This window comes from Diaporthe batatas, assembly GCF_019321695.1.
Source record: "Diaporthe batatas strain CRI 302-4 chromosome Unknown Contig00002, whole genome shotgun sequence".
NCBI classification, from domain to species: domain Eukaryota; kingdom Fungi; phylum Ascomycota; class Sordariomycetes; order Diaporthales; family Diaporthaceae; genus Diaporthe; species Diaporthe batatas.
The window spans coordinates 2,679,822-2,700,153 of NW_025408549.1; the positions used below are offsets into that span (position 1 = coordinate 2,679,822).

The following is a 20,332-nucleotide window of genomic DNA, read 5'->3' on the forward strand; positions in this document are numbered from 1 at the left end:
GGTTCCGTACTACGGAATACAGTGGATACTCGTCGATAATGCTGCCGTGTAAGCTGAGCCCCGCTGTTCCGAGCCCCTCATCGGTGGGGCTTCCGATCCCCACATTTTGCAGCCGTTGCATGTCTTTCCAACGTTGATGATGCTCTGAGTATGGCAGTTGAGTTATACTTTGGCAATCCTGACCCTTCATTGAACAAGATGGCTGGGAAAAGCAAGGAGGTGAATACGCCTGAACTTCAAAGTCCTAGACGCGCCATGGAAACGAGCTCACTTGAATCAAGCCTGATCCCCCGCAACCCGTCGCCGCCGGGTCTGGGACGCCACGGTCCCTGGGAATAAATAGCCGTGCAATCACCCAATGACAGCAGGTCGCAATCTAGTCATCTTGGGGAGATCAGGACATGGACTGTATGTAGTGCATCAGAAGCTGCTAATTAGTGTGGGGTAAAGCACAAATGGGAGGCGACACATTGAGTTGTGCTTACGGGATGCCTCAGTCCTCGATGTCATCGACTTTCAACGAGAACGTCTGCACAATGCAGTAATTTAGTCGGATATTTCAGTCGCAAAGTTTCCTGAAAATATACTCAAATATAAGACTGGCGCCAGACTTCCGTAATGGGCGAAACAAACGGCGACACTAAGCCCTTCCGCATCGCCATCGTAGGCGGCGCCATAGGCGGCCTCACATGCGCGCTCTTTCTAGACCACTTTTGTCGCCAGGTCCCAGCTCAGGAAAGCAAGAAGCTACCACCCATCGCCGTTGATGTCTATGAGCAGGCGAGCCAGTACAAGGAGATCGGGGCGGGCGTCGGTCTGGGCATCAACGCCGCCAAGCTAATGCACCACATCAAAGGCGTTGGCGCCGCCATGAACGACATCCAGGGCCGGATGGACAGCTCGTGGTTTACTTTCTGCCGGTGGGACAACGGAGAGTTCATCACACACATTGATAGTCCCATCAAGGATGAGGACGTGGTGCGGCCGTCGAGCATGGCGCGGAGCGAGTTCCTGGACGTGTTGCTAGGTTTCATTCGTGAGAGGAATGTCGCGACATTGCACACAAACAAAAAGTTCACTTCAGTGAAGGTGAGTGATTTTGAGTAGCGGTTTCCCTTGACAATCGCCCGCTGCCCGCTGCGATCAATGGGGCGCTAATCAAGCCTGCAGGATCTCGGCGAGGGAGGCGTCCAGATCTCCTTCAAGGACGGCACGACGGCTGAGGCAGATCTTCTAATCGGCTCTGACGGCATCCACTCCGAAGTAAGGAAGCAGTTCATCACGGGAAAGGCCCTATACAGCGGCAAGATAGCATACCGAGGCGTCGTGCCCATAGACAAACTGCCCAAGGAAACATGGCCGGGCAAATCGTGGTCGGTGATCTGGATGGCGAGGCATAAACACTTTCTGGTCTTCCCGATCAGCCAGTCGCGCTCCTTAAACATCGTCGCCTTCATTTCCAAGCGCGAGGACGAGATCCCGGACCTGAGGGAGAGCTGGACGAGCACCTGCGATAGGCGCGAGCTCGAGGAGGACTTTGGCGACTGCGAGGAGACGGTCCGGAAGATGATCCAGCTCATGCCCGAGCGCCCGTCCAAGTGGCGCATAAACGACCACGAGCCCGTGCCGCAGTGGGTCTTCCTCGATGGCAAGGTCGCGCTCCTCGGGGATGCGTGCCATGCCACAACGCCGCATCAGGGCGCAGGTGCAGGGCAGGCCGTTGAGGATGGGTATATTCTGTCCAAGGCGCTGGCGGACTGGCTGTCACGGGGGAAGAAGGGCTCGGTCGAGGGTTGGATGGAGCTCTACCAGCGAGTCCGCCTCCCGCGGGCTCAAAAGGTCGTGACCACGAGTCGTGAGGCTGGTGAGTTGTACGAGTTTGAGTCACCGGACTTGATCAGCTTATCGTACGAAGAGGCGGTGCCTATTGTCGCAGAGCGGCTCCAGGAGAGGCTGAAGTGGCTCTGGATGGAGGATCTGGACTCCGTTTACGATAAAGAGAGGGAAGAAGCGGGGCTGTGAGTTATTGTTCGCAGTCTTTCCAAGTAGTAGACTTTTATCATCACATCCGAGTCGTGCTGTGGATGATGACAAGGGGCCAAGAGATATATCACATACACTTACTCGTCCAGTCTGAATATAGGCCGCTCATGGATACCTAGAGAGTTCTCCCACTCTACAACACATATATTGTATGTGTTCAGCCCTATTAAATGGATCTAGTGGGCATCAAATGTAGCAGAGGGGGGCGGGGGGAGTTTGCGCAGAGGCTTTGAACCGTGTTCGCAGAAAGTCCAACGCAGAACCCCTGGCCCTCGGGTGTGAAGGGTGTATGTATCTGCTTCTACCGAGAATTCCAGTCATGTTGCCTGATGAGAGACGAAACAAGTACCCTAGGGTACTCGTCAAAAACCTCTTAAGTTTCCTAGGCTTGGACACAGTAAGCCCTGAAGTCCCTAAGGAACGCACAAACCACATGGATAAGGTTTGTAGTTATGAATTCCTACGGCCCGGCTCACAAAGCTGCAAGACGGAAACATATATCACAGACGCTTGATCGTTTATCAATAGAACTGAGTCTTGAATTTGACGCTCGCTATCCAGCCAGGCTAGATTATTGCTTGAATATCCTGATGCCTGCTCAGGTGAACCACAGCATGTTTCCTGGCAGCAACTGCTCCGAGGCCGAGATCACTATGAGAAGTACACGGTGAAGTGGAACACACCCGCGGCCTGTGCCTCATATCCAAAACCCCCAACAACTTTTCCTTGCATTTCCTGGAACTCTTCAGTCATCTTCTGCGCTCCAGAGCCGAATGGGGTCTCTGTGTGGAGTAGGTCGTACGCCTTCTTCTCATTTTCCGAGATTGTGTCTCGGAAAATCCTGTTGTTGAGTGAGGAGCCATTAGCTAACAATCAATTAGAAACATGGGGAGGGTTTTCATGTGTTCTTATTTAAGGGAGCCGACCTGGGTGTGCACAGGGGCCTGTTTTGGTGTGGAATCTACTTACAACAAGTTTTCTGACTCGAGCTTGCCCATGAGCTCGTACACACGATGCGTGACTTGTTGGAGAGCCTCCTCGTATACGTCCATATACGTTATTGAGTGCAAATCTGAAGAATCACGGCCCACCTTGTGAACCCAAAAGCCAAGCTCGAGGTCACGGAGGGGAAGACGATCGGGACGGTCATCATCGTCAGTCTGCGCGTTGAATACACCCAGGAGACCGGGCCAGTGGTTGTCCTTGTATATGGCTAGGTCCGCGAGGAATGTGGTACCGTACGAGACATCATAACGTAACCACTCGCTCGAGGGAGGGGTTGCGTCGCGTACAGTGTAGCCCAGCGCCTCGAGGTCCGGGATTGTCTTAAAGGTCCAGGCTGCCTGGATGTGAAAAGTGGTGAGGAGTAAGCTCAGGATGGTGATATGCATTTTGGAATTCTTCTCAGAAGATATGATCTTGTCAACCTGTATTCGGATGAGACTGTGATGAACTGGGAAGGCCGCGCGCCAACATCTTGATCAAGTAGTGCACTTTTATATGTTCAACAGTCTTTGAGGTCTGACTGAATCAGTTTATGATGCCTTCTTGTCATTCGATACGACCTATAGGAGCGGCTAGCACATCCGTTTTCTTGATGTGGGTAGCCGTCAAACTAATCGGGGCTTCACTCGATCAAGTGCACGTTAAAGTCAAGCCAGTCAGACCTTCGAAATAGGTGAGGTGACTGGCATGCGTTCTAATTTGAGCCAAACATCATAGATAGTTTGTCACAAATTGCTTTTCCCACGCAGCCACAGCTATATGCTTCCGGCCTATTTCATACAAGTTTATCACTCCTCATCCTTGATCTTCACCTCCTCTTGTTCTTCCTCTTTGACCACCTCCCCAGCCTCGCCAGCAAGCTTCCCCTTTCGGAAAGCCTTCCTCAGTTCACACTTCCCCGTGTTCTTCCCACCAGCCCTGCACTCTTCACACTTCTTCCCATGGGACACGATGAGGATATGCAGCCCATACTTGTCCTCGTCCGGAATCCGAGCATCCAAGTGCTGGTGAGTCTCGTCCCTGCTCGCCCTGGCCGGCCGCCACCCCAGCAGGCCCGTGATGCGGTGCACGTGCGTGTCGACGGCGAAGCTCTCCCGCTGCAGGCAGAACAGCAGCACGCAGCTGGCGGTCTTGGGACCCACGCCGTTGAAGCTCAGCATCTCGGTCATCGCGTCCTCGCTTGACGCGTCGTGCAGGTGGTCCAGGGAGTACTTGCCGTAGCGCTCGTGGACCTGCTCGAGGATGCTGAGGATGACCTTGCTCTTGACGACGCTCAGCCCGCCGCACTTGATGGCCTCCTGCAGCTTCGCCTGGCCCCCCTCCGCGATGGCCTCCCACTTGTCGCTGCTGCCGTACGCCTTGTCCATGCTCTGCTTGGCGCGGGTGCTGTTGGTGTCGGACGTGTTCTGTGACAGGATCGTCCGCACCAGGGCGTCCAGCACCGAGGGTGAGTCGCCGCACCCGGCCCGGGAGCTCGGGGCGACGAGCTTCTCTGGCCTGTTTCGCTCCCCGTGGAGGGACGCTAGTATCCTATGGGCCAGCTTGCATTCCTCTGGTGTTGGGTGGGCAAAGTCCGGGAACGGGGAGCTGTTGGCGTATTGGGAGTAGGCTTTGAGTTTCTTTTCACGCAGGTCTGACGGGTTGCCCTTCTTGCTTGGGCTTGGCTTAGGTGCTGTTTTCTCATCTTCTGTCTTGACCCTCTTCGGAGTCTCACTGGTACCCTCGACTTTTGGTGCTGCTCGCTTCCTCGGGGTGGCTCGGGGCGGTGATTGCGGCTCTGTCTTGACCTGCGATGACTGTGACTGCTCAGATTTTAATCGTGCGGCGCGCCTGGGCAGTTCCCTCCTCGGTGTCATGCTTGCAGCTGCGCGTGTGCCTCGTGCCATGGTCAATCGGAGCATACATGCAGCTTTGCGATCTGTCCCGAGCCCCGTAAGTTGCTGAATTGGGTGGACATGGAGCTGGTCCGGTGGTAACGAATGTCCAATGCGTTTTCGGATCTGCCACGGTCCAGAGTGGTGATGTCACTGGATCTCGGTACTGTGCCTTATTTTCAGGGGCACCAACGTTGCGATTCCAGGAGCCCGGGACGCTAGGACCGCCCTGGACAGGCGCATGTTGAAATCCCCTGGCACGGCCAAGCTAAGTAAGGCGAGAATTGTACCTCACTCTTGCGCGAAGTATAAGTCATATCACATTTTGGGCTTCGTTTGCCAGTCAGGAAAGCTATTTTGGTTCTTAGTAACACTGCAAGCATGCCTTCAGAGTCGTGTGTACTATCTGAGCAGGCATTTGTGGATGTCGGTGGATCTGGACGGCCGCATTGAAGGTCATAGTCGTCACCGCCGTCGAAATCATATGCTTCCCCCGACACGAGTCTTGGACTGCCCTCAGACTCGCTTCCAATTTCTTTGCCTATAGATTTGATAAGAAAGGCGATTTCTCATCTACATTTTGTCGTGTTCGACGCCCCAGGAACCGGGAACCATCTCTGAGATTGTTTGCTTTACGGCCCACTCAGCGAGTTTCATCGATTTCTGATGACAATTGACTCTGCGCTTGTAAGGAACAGTCAAGACTGTCTACCCACACAAATGCCTAGGGATGTCGCTTCGAACTGTTCGGACACCCAATACCACACCTGATACAACCGCTCGGGACGTGACACCCACTGAGTTTCCACACGATGTCAGTCCAACAGCCCCATACCTGCCGCGACTGCCTGCTGGAGGATTCTAGGGACAGTGTGCCTCACGGCCGAGGCGCTCGTGGTACGGACTAAAGCCGGCTGAGATGCCAATGTACGTCAGGATAATACATCCCCGCCCTTTAAGCTGCCAGTATACTCATGACATCGCTTGTGCGATTCCTTCTTCATACGTGATGAATGTCTCTTATTGGGGTTGAATGGGTGGCTCTAATTGGCTGCAGCGACGAAGTAAACAAAGCATCTGTATATTCCCTTCTGGTGGATTCTTGGAAAACATCTTCTGGCTTTGTGATCTTGATCCCGGCCATACACAGGACTTGGTCACTTCCCCTGCGTCGAACGAGTAAATACGTTCTATGTCAAGCTTTCCAAAAGAGTGACATGATTTGGTGTACCGATTCAGCCATTGTGGTATCACGATTGCGACAACTGAGGCGGAGCTGTGTGTGACCTGGTCGTGGGGCCCGCCCCCACCGACCATTTCCCCAGATTCCGCCCACAGCCGGCTCTCACTAGGCAAGCGTCGGCGGCACCAAACTGCCGCTGCTGGAATATTACAAGGCTGCCATACTTCGCTGGAACAGCACGGGCGTGGCCGATCTTTGTGTCGGTACCGGCAACCTGCAGCTGTCGAAACGAGCTTTGTCTTTGGATCATCGTTTGTTGTTATGCAACTATCATGAGCCAAGGAAAAGGTAAAAACAAGCACGAAAATTACATGGATGGTCGGATTTCCGGCACATTTGACTTGAAGGGCTAAGCAGGGCTTGGGCTGGAAAGGTTGCCAAAAATAGGGCATGGGTTGCCACAGCCCCCTTGGAGACATGGCAACGATAGACCATCACCTGTGCGCAGCCACCAGGCCACGCCAGTTTATTACACCTCCACAGGGGTAATAAACGTTGTTTGAGCTTGTATCTTTTGCTATTGGTTGGCTGGACCCACCAGGTCACGCTTCGGCGAACTTTCTAGCAAAAGCGACTTTCGGTGGGGAGGTCACCAAACAACGTTTATTACCCCTGTGGAGGTGTAGTACCGTAGTGAGGGGAAGCGCACGGCACACGGCAGCTACGGCTAGGCAGGACAGAGCAGGAATGGCTGGGCTGGCCGAGCGAGGGTGCCCAGGAAGTCTGACGTTTCAAGTGGATCCAGGAGCCACCGTCCAAGAATGTCTGGGCGGTTACTGGGCCAATTCTCAACGGCGACGTCCAAGTCTTTGAACAACGCGTCAGCTGGCTAAGCAAAACCACCGCTGCTGCCACCGCCACTGCTTATTATCGTGAGTGGTCTCTTGACTTTCTGTACATCTGGTTCGAACTTTCCACGACTCCCGTCTTCCATCCAGTGTTGTTTGCGACATTTCGAACCTTCTTCACTGGCCTGCAGTCTCCACACTCGCTTCCAACCGCCAACGACGCCAGCCAAATCTCCTGCGACTCCAGACGGGAGAGGTGGTCCCACACGTGGCCATCAACGGCACAGGAGCGCCACCAACGGCAGCGGAAGCGGATGCAACCGTAGTATCGGGATACCCACAGAGTCGGGAATTTACAACGGTCGAGGTTAAGGTTCAGTCAAATCTGACAGCCCTGACAGCCCTGAGTGGCATCTACTGTACACCCTTGTACCAACAGAACGAGGCCGCAGGCCGCCATGGCACCAACAGCAGTTAGCCCCAATGCCCTGCGGGGCCTCGACATGCCCCGAACCCCCAACGCGGCGATGCTCCTCGCCGCGAAGCGAGCCATATCCGAGGCCGGGCCCGACGCCCTTCGCACCGCAGCCCACGGGCTGCTCCTGCGCCGTGCCTCGCTGGCCGTCACGGCCGACGCGCAAAAGGTCACCCTGGGCGTCATCGCCGCCTATGTCGTCGTCATCGCCATCCTGTGGAACATCCCCTACGTGCGCTACGTCCTGTGGCCCTTCAAGATGCTGGTCATCGCCTTCCACGAGTTCGGCCACGCCTTTGCGTGCAAGCTCACAGGTGGCAAGGTCGAGTCTATCAGCCTCGACCCGCGCGAGGGCGGTGTCACGCACATGCGCGGCGGCAAGGGCGCCGTGACCCTGCCGGCGGGATACCTCGGCAGCTCCCTGATCGGGGCGTTGCTCACGTTCTGCGGCTTCAATATTGTTGCGTCCAAGATCGCGAGCTTTGTGGTCGGGGCTGCGTTCCTGCTCATTATCTGGTGGGGACGGAGGGACTGGCTCACGATCAGCACGGTGCTGGCAGCCATCGGCCTGCTGGTCGGCTGCTGGTTCATTGCTGAGGCTGAGGCCCTGAGATATGTTATTGTGAGTTTCGTCGTCCCAGCTCCCCACGACTACCAGGTAATGTATTCAGTCCGAAAAAGCTTCAGTTGCTGACTTGCCTACCTACACAGCTTTTCATCGGTGTCATGTCGTCTCTGTACAGCGCGTGGGACATCTGCGACGATCTGATCTTCCGGAAGGTCAATAGTTCCGATGCATCGCAATTCGCCAAGCGCTATGGCGGATCCTCTCAGTGCTGGGGTGTCATCTGGTCCATCATCTCCCTGATCTTCATGGTTGCTGGTATACTTGCCGGCATTGCGGCCTTCCCGCAGACTCTCGCAGAACAGAGACAGGACTCTAATGACTTCATCTCGACATGAAGAGTCATGGGAAACATCGTTCGCCTTCCCGCCACTCCCACGTGATTGGTTCAGCCTGGCCATTCGTTGCATACGCTGGTAATGTGACGCGCCGGAGGACGACTTGGTGCCCCTTGCTGGCAGAGCATAGCGGGCACGCATTTGTGTTTTGGACAGCATAGGATATTGGATAATGGATTAGTACTGTGATACCCCGAATAATGAGTGATCCCTTACCAGGGAGAGGGAGGCCTACTATGACGAAGGAGTACATATGTAGCTCGGAGGCCACTTCTGTAAGCGGTCGGATGGATTAGGACTAATGTACGAGTAGACAAAAGCTACTGCGTGGTGTTATTAGCCTGATGAACTTGACTTCATCGTCTTCCAGTCATCGGCGCATGAGCTCAACCTTGCTGTGATATGTCTGTCACAGAGCACTCGGTGTTCGCCCCTGAGCAACCTGACGACAACTGCCAGGAAGAGACGGTTCAACACCGCGAGTCTGTGTGCCCGTGCCACTAAACAACGTGTCATCGCCAAAATGATCGCACAAGGGGGCCAAGTACCAATCGACAGACAGCCTGATGCAGTAAGCCTCAGTCTGAAGTTCACTCATCGTGGGGTGGTCGAACGGCATCTGACACCAACCGCCTCATTGCTCGGGGATATTGACGCCGTCGTGTACGAGTAGGAGGAACTGCACGCCCCAGACAATGCCGGCTAGTTCCAGGTCCACTTTCCCATAGCACGGCGCCATGTATGTGCTCATTATGCCGATTATTGGGCGGCGAGGGTGCGAAGCCCCACATTGCCTGCGTCTGACTTGCCTTGGGCTCACCAGCAGAGCAGACACCGAGTCCCACGTCCCACGATGACGATCAAGGCGGGATGAGAACGATTTCCCGCCTCTTGCAGGGCGTCATCACGACATGCTTACAGCAGTGCAGTCAAGACGGACGAAGACGACAGGTCTGTCAGACGCTGGGTGCCCGTCGCTGAAGCCAAGTGACCCGGTTGGCAGCAACGCACGTACTCCGTAGCTCCTGCCCTGACGAGCTACTTTGGTGGTTTGCTACTGCCGTTTCTTCTGGTGAGGGAGGTGTCGAGACGGTCCAGTCAACCACCCTTTCAGTTCAACAGATCACTGGGCAATGGCTCGCCCATGAGCCGTTCTGTTCGTGCCGCTCCCAGGCACCACCTGTCCCTGCCACCCCCACACGACCTGCTCAAGCGCTGCGATCGCCCGTCCAGAGAGCCAGCAGAGAGATGCCTTATGATTTCAGTTTGAACTGTTATACGTCATTGTCTCCCAACGCAGCGCAGCTATGTGCACCCCTCGGCAGACACGCACGCTGCTGTTCAGTCGGCCACATCGTCCCCGCCCTTTTGAGGCCTTTCCAACGAGCCCGAGTAATCAACCAGTTCTGCCAGTCAGTCTAGCGTACTAGCACCCCACAACCACAGCGATCTGCGTCCTGTTCAGAGACCCATCCCCGAGCCGCGCGAATACCACCTTCGACAGAAGGCGGCCACCATCGGCCACCATCGGTCGCCTGGTCCCAGCGAGTCGACTACTCGCCTCGCAACCCGCGAGCCGTGCTGACAGACACGAACGGCCGATTGGTGCCACGCTTCGAGCAATGGCAGCCGGAAGACCGGCAAGCGACGGCAGCCTCGACCTGCCGGCTGGGCGTCATTGTGGCCCTGCGACCGTCAGTCCTGCCTGCTGCATGTCTAAGAGTCTGGTTGCTGTATCACCGCCGATGACCTGTAGGCTTGCACCACCATCCACGTTGGACTTCACTCAGCAGTATGGAGTAAATCCACATTGTACCGTGGTAGATAGTCTGCCACGGCGGCCAAGCCAGGGGAGCTTGTTGATCACCCCACCCGCGGCCAACAGGGTCCAGGCACCGACGACGATACTTGGATACATCAGATCGCCGAGGCGCGGGCCGAGATTCTGCGGCCCCAGGGACGAGGCATTTTGGAGGCCTGGGAAATACGGACGGCCAATGCGAGTCAGCCTCCAAGTGCAGCTCAGATATCGAATATTCGTCCCATCCGATCCAAGCGCGGCGAACGTCTTAGCTTTGGTGGGAGTGACAGGTTTGTGGCAGCCGAGATCTAGACCATCGTCTGGGGAAGCCGGCGACAGCGTTGGACCTTGCGCGACTCGAGAATCCGGGGTGCTCGTGATAAGCCTCACTGCCACTTTTGGCGTTATGCATGACGCAGCAACGCAATTGTCCGAAAACAGTTGCCGCTGCCCTACGCTGCGACAGACATGGTTGCGGGCCGGCAGGGCAAGCGACATGATCACCAAGCTACTGCACAGCGGGCAACTCGCAGGCAGGCCATCCCAGGCCACAGAATTACACTTCGATCGCGCGTACCTGCGATAGTGGCCGATGACGAGGGAAGCCAACGTGGCACCGTCCGGGACGCTCGCATCTACGGCGCGTCCAACGCCGGTCTTCTTGTGAGAGTAGCGCATTTATTATTGCCTGCCAGACCATCGACATCACCAACCGTGGAAACCGTGATCTGATGGGAGACACCCTCCCGCAGCATCGCAGTTCGGCGCTGGTCCCCCGATATGAGATCATCCCGCATTGCGGCGTCCCCAATTTTTTCACGGGTGGCAACTAAGCTGCCAGGCTGCCCAACGATGCAGAAACACCCTCCACAACAGCTACAGTTACCGTGCCATCCCACCCACCATCTTGGGACGGCATTTTATCCTGATTGGAGCTCCCACCACCCATTCCTTGCACCGTCATGGCTATGGTTTGCGCAAATGTTTTGCAAATTTTCCCAACAAGACACTCTTTCGCCCGGCCAAGACCATTATCGCGCAGGGTCCGCGGGGCTCAGCTCAAATCAGACCCGAGAGTCTCCCACCTTCAGCCATCCGGTATTGCTAATAGTTTTAGCATGCACGCGTGATCCCGGTCTTCGGCGCCGGTGGCTAAGGTGGCCAGGCTGGGCAGGCTGGGTGGCCTGTCAAGTGGGCTGAACATCGCAATAAAGCAGATGCGTCCGCCAGTCACGCACGCAACAGCGTGCTTCCTACTCGTCCATTTCATCTTCTTTCGCACTTCTGTTCCCCGCTCCAGGCATCGTGGGGTCCAAGAGAAATCATCTAGACCCATCACGTGCATTATCTTCCCCGGGCCGGGCGAGTCAAGGCTGCCAGAGGGGTGAGCCATTCCGCCTGCCCCCAATCTTGGCCCTCCTGACCGGCTGGGCACTCAGCAACCCGAGGCTTGGTGCCTAGCGGTGCTCGCGTGAGGAGTCACTCGAGGCATATAATATCTAGTGAACCTCGATTATTTGTTTACTTTGTTCTCTCATATTTTCTCACCATTACCGACTCTTCTGCATTTTCAGCATGTCCAAATCAAATTATCCCCGCGGCTCATCCAGTGTAGACGACTGGCTAGATAGCCAGTACGAATACATGGTACCTGACAAAGATATCAACAACCCCTACATACCGAGGGATGCCGCCAGAGACATTACCCCAGACAACTCAGATATAAGTCCTCCTCGGTCCAAGGACCACAAAAACTCCAAGGATCGTTACCGACCAGTTACGCCGCCTGAGGAGGACGACCTCAACAGAGAACGAGACCGACACCGTCACAAGGGCAAGTCAAGCCGTTCTCATGACGGTGACAGGGACAGCCGGCGCTCGCATCAGGACAGGGACACCAGATACCCTCCCAAAGCTGACCGCGGCCGGCCACGCCGCCCTGCCATGAGCAACCGAGCCACGTCACATTATGTACCCCGCAAGGAGGAAAGCCCTGAGCGGCGGCATAGACGATACTCGCTATCATCGTCACCACCTAGGCACCGAGGTGATAAATCCTCACGCCACTATCACCGTCGCCATGAGGACCGTTCACCGTCACCACCTCCACGTTCCTCCAGACACAAGGATGATCGAGACAGGGAGAACCGTGGACACCACCATGGAAGTAGCGGGTCCACAAAAGGGACCAAGTCCCGTCGGCCATCGATCTCTCACAGCCAAACTTCCAAAGAACCCAAGAGGCCCTCCAGCAACGGACGGTCTCTGAGCTTCTGGAATGACCCTCGGTTTATGACAGCTGCCGAAGCCGCGCTGACCGCCGGCGCGTCTGCGGCTGTTGGCCTGGCCGGTCAGAAGGGCGCTTGGGGTGGTGAGAAAGGTGGCAAGGTGCTTAGAGCAGGGCTTGGGGCTGCGGCGCTCAGCGCATTGAAATCGCCAGCGCCAACCCCAGCGCCCGCACCCGCGCCGGAGCCTGCAGCTCCTGCCGAGCCTGGACCTAGGACCAAAGCTGCCGATGCTGCCGGAAGGTACATGGCGGACCACATGCCCGGGAGGAAGCACAGCACGCGAAGGAAGCGTCACTAGATCAGGACTGGGATAAACAAACGGGTTTCGTTTTGACTGATTTACTCGTGTGGGAACTTTCGACGATTAGACACGTATCTGGGCTCAGTGCTCGTTTTTGACGTTCAGCATTTGGCTATATAGACGAATGAGGGCTTCTTTCCTCCGGAGCAGACAACTTGGGAAACATGATGAGGGAGACACTGCAAACCAAGGGTGGTTTCAAATCTTAATAATCACGAAGTTATGAACATTCATCTATATACAGGGATGGTTGAGAAATATATTCCAAAATCGGGGAAACAGTATCGCCCCACTGCACATGTGTCACGCGATCAAAACGTACTAAATCATATATATCTAGGAACATCACACCGGCCTCCCTTTGACGAACCCTTGCTGACTGTGTATATAAGCTTGGTGCGATTTGAGTCCCATATTGTACAGGGCACCGCTATTCCCTATAATCGCACAGTAGAAGCGAAACAAAACCTTGGAAGCAGTCGACCTCTGGTGTAAGTCACATGCCATCGTACACTCATGCTATATGGGTATCAGTAACGTGTTGTTGATATTTCCCTCGTGGCACTCAGTCTCGCCCGAATCCCGACACTAAAGGCCCGTCCAGGGCCCTCATCGCTTCGAACTCTGGGCTCTGGTACAGAGTCAACAGCTCGAACCAGCCGTTGGCGAAGATGTCCTTGGTCCACGCCGTGTTGTCCCCGAATATCCACAGCTTCTCGTGGACCACGCGCAGCAGGCCCTCCTCGTCCTCCTTGGGGTAGAACCCATTCCACTCCCTGCCGAGCTCGTGCGGCGGGAAAGGGCCGTTCCTCCCAAAGGCGTAGTTGAGGAAGGCCTGCTCCGCCATCTTGTTGTCGAACTTGGTGGTGTCCTGGCTCTCGCGCAGCAGCCGCGCGTGCATCGCCGCGTTGGGCTCCAGCACGACCACGCCGACGTTGACGCCGTCGGCGAGCCCGTGGCCCGCAAAGACGTAGTCGCAGATCTCGGCCTCGCGGACCCTGTCCTCGGCGGGGAGGAGCTCGGCGCGGCACCGCTGGCGCGGCGAGACGGCCGGGTCGAAGATGCCGTCCAGGTCGCGCACGGGGAAGGCGTCGAGGTCGAGGAAGGCGACGCGGGACAGGTCCAGCTGGGCCCATATGTTGAGCTTGGAGAAGAGGTCCTTCCACCGCGCGAAGGGGAACATCTGGCCGCCTGACTCGTCCTTGGGGGGGTCCCACGGCACCAGCTCCAGCTCGCGGACGATGGCGCCGGCGGCGAGGAGGAGGTCGCGCTGCTGCTGCGGGATGAAGGGCGCCACGAAGACGATCACCGGGTGGGAGGACGAGCGGGACTTGGGGTCCCAGAGCAGCCGGTAGACGAGCTGCATCGCGGACAGGAAGTACGGGTCCGCCACGCTGTTGTCGCGCGTCGATAGGTATGTTGCGAAGGCGAACTGTCCCGGGCCCTGGTCGTTGTGCGGGCGGTACTGCTTGAGCTTTGCCACGTCGAAGACGGGCTGGACGTAGCGGGTCAGGTCCTCCTGGAACTCGAACTTGACCTCGTTGAACCCGGACGACGAGCCGGAGGGCCCCGGGAGGCCCTGCGAGAGCCCCGGGCCCGGGCCTACCGCCTCAGCCGGCGGGGCTGGCCATTTCGCGTCCCCGGGCTGTGTCTGTGGGATCTGGATCTGGATGAGGTTCTCGGTCTCCGCCGTCCCGTCGCGTGCCCCAAATGAGAGCAGCGAGGAGTGGTAGTACAGGAGAAGGGCCGTCGTGAATGCAAGGAGCCCGATTCTTATGAGACGGGTGGCCTGCACGCCATGAAGGTGAGCCGCTGACACTGCATCAAAGCGTATTTTAGATCCCGAGGGGGGAGGGGCTTACCATATTGGGCGTCTGCGTCCAGATATTCAGAACCTCTAGCGACAACGACGGCCTCGCGGTTGCGGCATAGTAGATCCTTTTCCTTCGCGGGATGGCAAGAGATGGCGGCGCAATTACGAGAGAAGAAAGTTACTTTTCGCCCTGCTGCCGTCCCGCGAGTCCAGGAGCGACACTGGCCTACCAAAAGTTGGACATTCTTGGTGGGAGTCAAGCTGAAATACGCCCCGCGCCCCGTTACATCCCACATGTGACAGATCAGCGCTGCGAGGGGCAAAGCATACCAGGTGCCGAGGAGCTGGGGATTTATTAGGCTTGCTCGGCGAAATTGGCTCGGGCAGGGGTCCTTGTGACGTACCGTCCACCGGGGCCAGCGACTAAAGAGACCCATCTCCGAGCACTTGTATCAATTGGACAACTGCCCCGGAGTGGCAGGATCCTTGTAGTGAGAATGATAAGAAGCTGGTACAACGGTCATATTCTCGACCCCCGGGTTTCACAATCATAGAACCGGACGCGTAGTTGATGAAGAGATGGTGCGTGTTGTATCAACTCACCGTCCGGTGAACTACAATGGGTCGACTATACTCTTGATAAAATATAGCTTAGCTGAAGCTGAAGCCAAAGAAATAAGCGTAGCGAGGAGTTATCCTAGAGCAGGGGCAGGGTTCGGGCCGGAGTTACTACTTCCCCAATACCGCATATCCTCATAACATTAATAACAACACCCTTGGGGCAAAAACTTATACCCAAAGATTCATCAGTTGACTAATAATTCATATTCAAGATTTAGATTTAGACAATCCATACTTGAGAAACGGTTTATCAGGTTATAGAGTAGTTAGGAAAGCCTAATTAGTTATTGCCCTTCTGCTTTGCTCTAGGATAACTCCTCGCCTTGCTTGATGTTTGGAGAGCAGACTACGAATAAACTCAAGGAAGCGGTTACACATCAATAGCGAAGTACAGTGTGACTTTTGTAGGCCAGTCTTGATGGGTATCTATCTGCGTGTCTAGCTTGTAGTCCAGTCAAGCCCACAATCGAATGGGTTTCTGGGCACAGCATCAAATGCTATTTCCCTTCATATTTCAGTCCCGCGTGACCAAATGCATGGCTCGCTCGAAGAGTCATGCGAAGTCATGGCACATGGAATCACTCCGACAATCATTGACGATGCTAGAAGACCGGACGAGAGAAATGTCTGAGCCCACCAGTCCAGGCAGTAAGCATCTGGACAAAGCTGATGCTTCTATTTCTTGTTTCCAACATCTAAGGATTTATGGTCAGCTTGCGACTCCCCTACAAGGACCTGGTGTACAGCTGGCCAGACTTTAACTTACTGAACTGGAAATGTATGATGTCTCCGTCTTGGACAACCTATGGATTGACGTTAGCATCGACTCCAAGGACATCTGGAATCATTTACCATGGCAACGAATGCTTACGTATGTCTTTCCCTCCTGCCTGTACTTTCCAGCAGCCTTGATAGGGGCCATGGATTTGGCACCTCCACAAAGGTCGTGGAAGTCCTGGTACGAAACAACCTCAGCCTTGATGAACCCTCTCTCAAAGTCCCCGTGGATGGCTCCGGCCGCTTGTGGGGCCAGACATCCCCGTGGGATTGTCCAACACCGGATTTCTTTCTCGCCAGCTATAAGGTTCGTCAGCAATGAGTCTGCTTCATCCATCGTTGGAATTGTCATACCTGTGAAGTAGTACTGCAGTCCAAGCTTATCAAAACCTTCCGTAACGATCTTTTCCAGCTTGCTCTTGACCTTGCACTCTTGCAGGAACTCGGCCTGCTTCGCAGGGTCCTCACTCAACTTGTCGAGCTTCTCCTCGAACTCGATAGAGAAGGGGATGATGTCCTTCGGAGTACCGCCGTGCTCCGTCACCCATTTGGCGATTTGTGGCAGGTACTTGCTCTTCTGTCGGAGGTAGTCCTTCATCGTCAAGTTCACAAGATAGATCACAGGCTTAGTAGTGATGAGCTGAATCTTCTCGTTGATCAATTGGATCTCGGCAGGCGTCCAGTTTCCATCCCGCACGGGCTGGTCCTTCTCCAGCATGGCCTGGATCTTGGTGGTCGTCTCGGTGAACAGGGGCAGCATCTTATACTTGCCGCCTGCTTTCCGCACGATCGCCTCCTCGGCAACGATTGTGCGCTGGAGAATGTCGAGGTCCTTCTTGCACAGCTCACTCTGGATCGTGTTCAGATCCCGCACTGGGTCGATCGAGTCGTCGACGTGCAGCACCTCGTCGTTATCAAAAGCCCGCACGATGTGGAACATGCCGTCCACAGCTTGAATGTGTGAAAGGAAGGCATTGCCAAGACCCTCGCCCTGCGAAGCACCCCTGATGAGACCTGCGATGTCTGTTACTTGCAGGTAAGCTGGGTACTGGGACGGTGGCTTCCACACGTCGCACAGGAAGTCCTACATTGGAAGTAGATTTCGGTTAGCAAGTGCTTCGGATCTCCATCTCGAGCTTGGGTCCTCCGCCTCAGAGCGCTTCGAGACCGAACTTACATATCGCTCATCGGGTACAGGGCATCTCGCCTCGTTGGGCTCAATCGTGCAGAAAGGATAGTTCTCCGCAGCAGCACTCTGCTTCGTCAAGAGGTTGAACAGACTCGACTTGCCCACGTTTGGCAGGCCGACGCATCCCATCTTCAGGTTCTTGCGAACCCGGCCGAAAGCGACAACATTATTGACCTCCTCGGTTGCCTTCTTGGGAGGCATGGCTGGCAACTCGGGTGTTCTGCTAAACCGTGAAATCCGGTGATGTTGTTGGGACAGATGGAACAGATTGTCTAATTGCTTGGACCCTGAATCCAGATAGCATGCACATAAGACACAGACTTTTTCTTTTTTAGAAAGTCGTACGATATTGGGGACTCGTTAATGCATGAGAGTGGGTACCTCCCGCTCTCCGGCACATGTCACTCGTGCCCCTGGGCCTGACCATTTTGTGTCCACTCAGGGCAGAGCACATGCTTGTTGGTGAATGACTTGTCAGCAGAGAAGACTCTTGCCGTAGGCACCGCGGAATAATTGCACCGATGACATGGGAAACTCAATCTTATTCCTGTAACTTGCATCGACTGCTTTGAGTCTGGAAAATATTATTAGAGCGACTAACTCCTGGCCAAACAGAGAGTGCGGTTATCAAATCGGGAAATAACAGAAATTAGAGACGACAACTGGTTACTCTAGAAAAACTTTTATGTATGTTTCTTGGAATTGTAGAGACATGCAATAGAAATGCCACTGTAAATTTGACACCAAACTTGAGGTCTGGTCTAGATGTCAAACGTAAACTTGCGGGAGGACTATCTACAACTCTGTTGAAGCTCCTCTATGGATCAAGAAAGAATCCACTTGAGTACAGCCGAGCGTTCTGGTGGTTTCATTTCTAATCTTAATATCTAGGTATGTATAAAACGTATGCACCGTATGAAGGCGCCATGTATGTCCTTGGACGTATAGGGAATAGAAGGAAACGTATGCGACGCCTTCATATAGTAGGCGAGCATGCTGTGAAGTGAAATCATTCCCTTTGCAAGTACAACACTGCTATTACATACATCCAAAATACCGCCAAATTCCTGAAAGACTCTGCAGTGGTGTGAACGATTGTCTAAACGGCGTAAAGGCGAAAAGCTAGCAAGCAGTCAGAACTGAGCTGGGTGCACTCATGGTTCTACCTGTTATCTGTGCAGCCATCCTTGACCCGCCGCTGGCTCTGGTCCTTTCGAAACCGTCGGAGATGTGCTGCCAATATTGATATTCTGAAGTTCAGGCACCTGGGCGCCCTGGGCGCTCTGGGCCACCTAAGTTTTTGATATGGCTAAGGAGAACTGACTGTGCACAATTCCGGGCTCAAATACTTGCTAATTGGGTTTCCAGCGCCTGTTCATGCTCTGGTGCCAGTTCAAGTTGTTTTGGATTCATCCATACATCGTCGGCACACTCCAAGTTAGCTTGACTTGACAACATGGTCTTTCATTGCAGTTGGTCTAAGTGCTCTAAAGGATTGGAGTTTCTCTGTAATCCACAATGTCCCATTCGAAGTTGGTTTAGGTTCCAAAGTTAGCAAGAACAGCAAACCTGTCGCCTATTGAAGCTGGGGTTTCTCTGGCTTTGTACCATGCCTGTGACGGCGGATCTTTTCAAACGTGCCATTCTTAGTGCCAAAGATAGATCCGAACGCAAGTAGTGTGCCGGACAGACACTGACCAAAAACGCCACGAGCGCCAGTTCGGAGTAGCCAGGACGGAATTTTGGCCGCCTGCACTCTTTGGACTAGCTGTGCGCGAGGTGGGGACAAGATGGCAATGGAAGCACCACGATCTACTGTGTATGCGCAGTATCCTATCAGCCTGTCATCTCAGACAGTGGCTGCAGGCCTAGTCCCCGCGGCGAGACTGGGATGTGTTGGACCTACTAGTGAGTCACGCCGTTTCCATAGCCGGCTCGGCGAGCCGGGGCAGGATTCGGCTGGTGTTGGTCCGTCTGACGGAGAGCGGCAGGATCACGCTCGGCGCAACACACGATGGTATATAACCCAACATCTCCGGAGCAACTTACTCACCGACGCGCAAACAAACTCGCCTTTCAGCCCGCGACCCGTGGCCGTGCATCATCATCATCACCTTCACCAATGTCGTCGACCGAAGCATCAGCCCCTTCCGCGCCGCGCCTTCGTGTCCGCCGAGCCACGCGGGATGACGCGGGGGCGATCGCGAAGGTGCACTTCGAGGCCTTCGGGCCGGGGGTGATGAACAGGCTGATGCACCCGGGCGGGGTGAGCGAGGATTCACGGACCAGGTTCGCCGGGTCGATATTTCCTCCGCCGGGGGAACAGCAGCCCGCCGACGCCTTTGTCGTGGTGGCTGAGCTCGAGGAGGACGGGGGTGGGCGGGACCCCGTGATCGTGGCCTTCTCAAAGTGGAAGCTGGTCAGGGAGCAGCAGCCCCCCGGGGAGTGGGAGAAGGAGGGCGCGCGCGACATGACGGCGGAGCAGCTGGGCGAGGGTGCCGATGCCGTCGTGTATAACGAGTTCATGGGCGGGTTGCACCGGATGAGGGCGCGCTGGATCAAGGGCGAGCCGCACCTACGTGAGTTTTCCTCGTTTATCTCGTCTACTCATTTCCCTCCAAAATTGGCAGGCTGTGCGCGGTTCGCCTGACAGGGCATGACCACAGATCTGGGCATCCTGGCGGCCACGCCGACCCGCCACCGGCTCGGGGCCGGGTCAGCGCTGCTCAAGTGGGGCTGCGAGCTCGCCGACAGGGAGAAGACGACGGCATGGCTGGAGTCGTCGCCGGTAGGGTACTCTCTGTACAAGAAGTTCGGATTCGAGCCGGTCGAGGTGGCCGACCTCAAGCTGACCTCACTGTGGGGCGCGGTCAACAGCGATGGCGAGAACTGGGGTGGTGCAAACGCGGTCGAGGTGGGTGGTGAGCTCCCCGAGGGCAGCTTCAGGTCTGTCATGATGAAGAGGTTGCCCAAAACGTCATGAGGGATACGAGTCGTGTGGGCTATGGACGTTGGAAAGGTCCCATCGTGGGGGCCGTTCACGGAGACTAGGACTGATATCGTCAAGGCCCGTGTGGCTGGCGCCGCTCGTCTCAGCTGCCCTGCCCACGGAAGCCCTTCATCGATAGAAGCACTGCCAGAATATTCAATG

General features: G+C 55.4%; 8 protein-coding genes across 8 annotated transcripts; 4 read left to right on the forward strand and 4 right to left on the reverse strand.

Annotated features, from left to right (window-relative positions):
• The first annotated feature begins 541 nt into the window (after positions 1–541).
• On the forward strand, positions 542–2,129 carry KVR01_001493 (uncharacterized protein). The gene is made up of 2 exons (XM_044788453.1): positions 542–1,089; positions 1,171–2,129. The coding sequence occupies exons 1-2, from the start codon at positions 619–621 to the stop codon at positions 2,020–2,022; spliced, it is 1,323 nt and encodes a 440-aa protein (XP_044649448.1). The 5' UTR covers positions 542–618; the 3' UTR covers positions 2,023–2,129.
• Positions 2,130–2,694: 565 nt separating this feature from the next.
• KVR01_001109 (uncharacterized protein) lies at positions 2,695–3,434 on the reverse strand (the record flags this gene model as incomplete). Its single annotated transcript, XM_044793333.1, has 2 exons — positions 2,695–2,884; positions 3,013–3,434. 2 exons carry the CDS (start codon positions 3,432–3,434, stop codon positions 2,695–2,697), a joined length of 612 nt encoding a protein of 203 aa, XP_044649064.1.
• A 139-nt stretch (positions 3,435–3,573) lies between these two features.
• Positions 3,574–5,064, reverse strand: KVR01_001329 (uncharacterized protein). Its single transcript, XM_044786738.1, has one exon. The coding sequence runs from the start codon at positions 4,947–4,949 to the stop codon at positions 3,837–3,839; it is 1,113 nt and encodes a 370-aa protein (XP_044649284.1). The 5' UTR covers positions 4,950–5,064; the 3' UTR covers positions 3,574–3,836.
• Positions 5,065–6,825: 1,761 nt separating this feature from the next.
• On the forward strand, positions 6,826–8,759 carry KVR01_001984 (uncharacterized protein). The gene is made up of 2 exons (XM_044786617.1): positions 6,826–8,050; positions 8,140–8,759. The coding sequence occupies exons 1-2, from the start codon at positions 7,412–7,414 to the stop codon at positions 8,389–8,391; spliced, it is 891 nt and encodes a 296-aa protein (XP_044649939.1). The 5' UTR covers positions 6,826–7,411; the 3' UTR covers positions 8,392–8,759.
• Positions 8,760–9,237: 478 nt separating this feature from the next.
• On the forward strand, positions 9,238–13,057 carry KVR01_001537 (uncharacterized protein). Its single transcript, XM_044794478.1, has one exon. The coding sequence runs from the start codon at positions 11,768–11,770 to the stop codon at positions 12,776–12,778; it is 1,011 nt and encodes a 336-aa protein (XP_044649492.1). The 5' UTR covers positions 9,238–11,767; the 3' UTR covers positions 12,779–13,057.
• Positions 13,037–14,874, reverse strand: KVR01_001321 (uncharacterized protein). The gene is made up of 2 exons (XM_044792797.1): positions 14,644–14,874; positions 13,037–14,570 (listed from the first exon to the last, which is right to left on the reverse strand). Exons 1-2 carry the CDS (start codon positions 14,644–14,646, stop codon positions 13,347–13,349), a joined length of 1,227 nt encoding a protein of 408 aa, XP_044649276.1. The 5' UTR covers positions 14,647–14,874; the 3' UTR covers positions 13,037–13,346.
• A 741-nt stretch (positions 14,875–15,615) lies between these two features.
• On the reverse strand, positions 15,616–17,460 carry KVR01_001232 (uncharacterized protein). Its single transcript, XM_044788821.1, has 5 exons — positions 17,170–17,460; positions 16,347–17,076; positions 16,087–16,292; positions 15,982–16,018; positions 15,616–15,910 (listed from the first exon to the last, which is right to left on the reverse strand). Exons 1-5 carry the CDS (start codon positions 17,380–17,382, stop codon positions 15,891–15,893), a joined length of 1,206 nt encoding a protein of 401 aa, XP_044649187.1. The 5' UTR covers positions 17,383–17,460; the 3' UTR covers positions 15,616–15,890.
• A 1,754-nt stretch (positions 17,461–19,214) lies between these two features.
• KVR01_001988 (uncharacterized protein) lies at positions 19,215–20,224 on the forward strand. Its single transcript, XM_044786676.1, has 2 exons — positions 19,215–19,760; positions 19,848–20,224. The coding sequence occupies exons 1-2, from the start codon at positions 19,304–19,306 to the stop codon at positions 20,162–20,164; spliced, it is 774 nt and encodes a 257-aa protein (XP_044649943.1). The 5' UTR covers positions 19,215–19,303; the 3' UTR covers positions 20,165–20,224.
• The last annotated feature ends 108 nt before the right edge of the window (positions 20,225–20,332 follow it).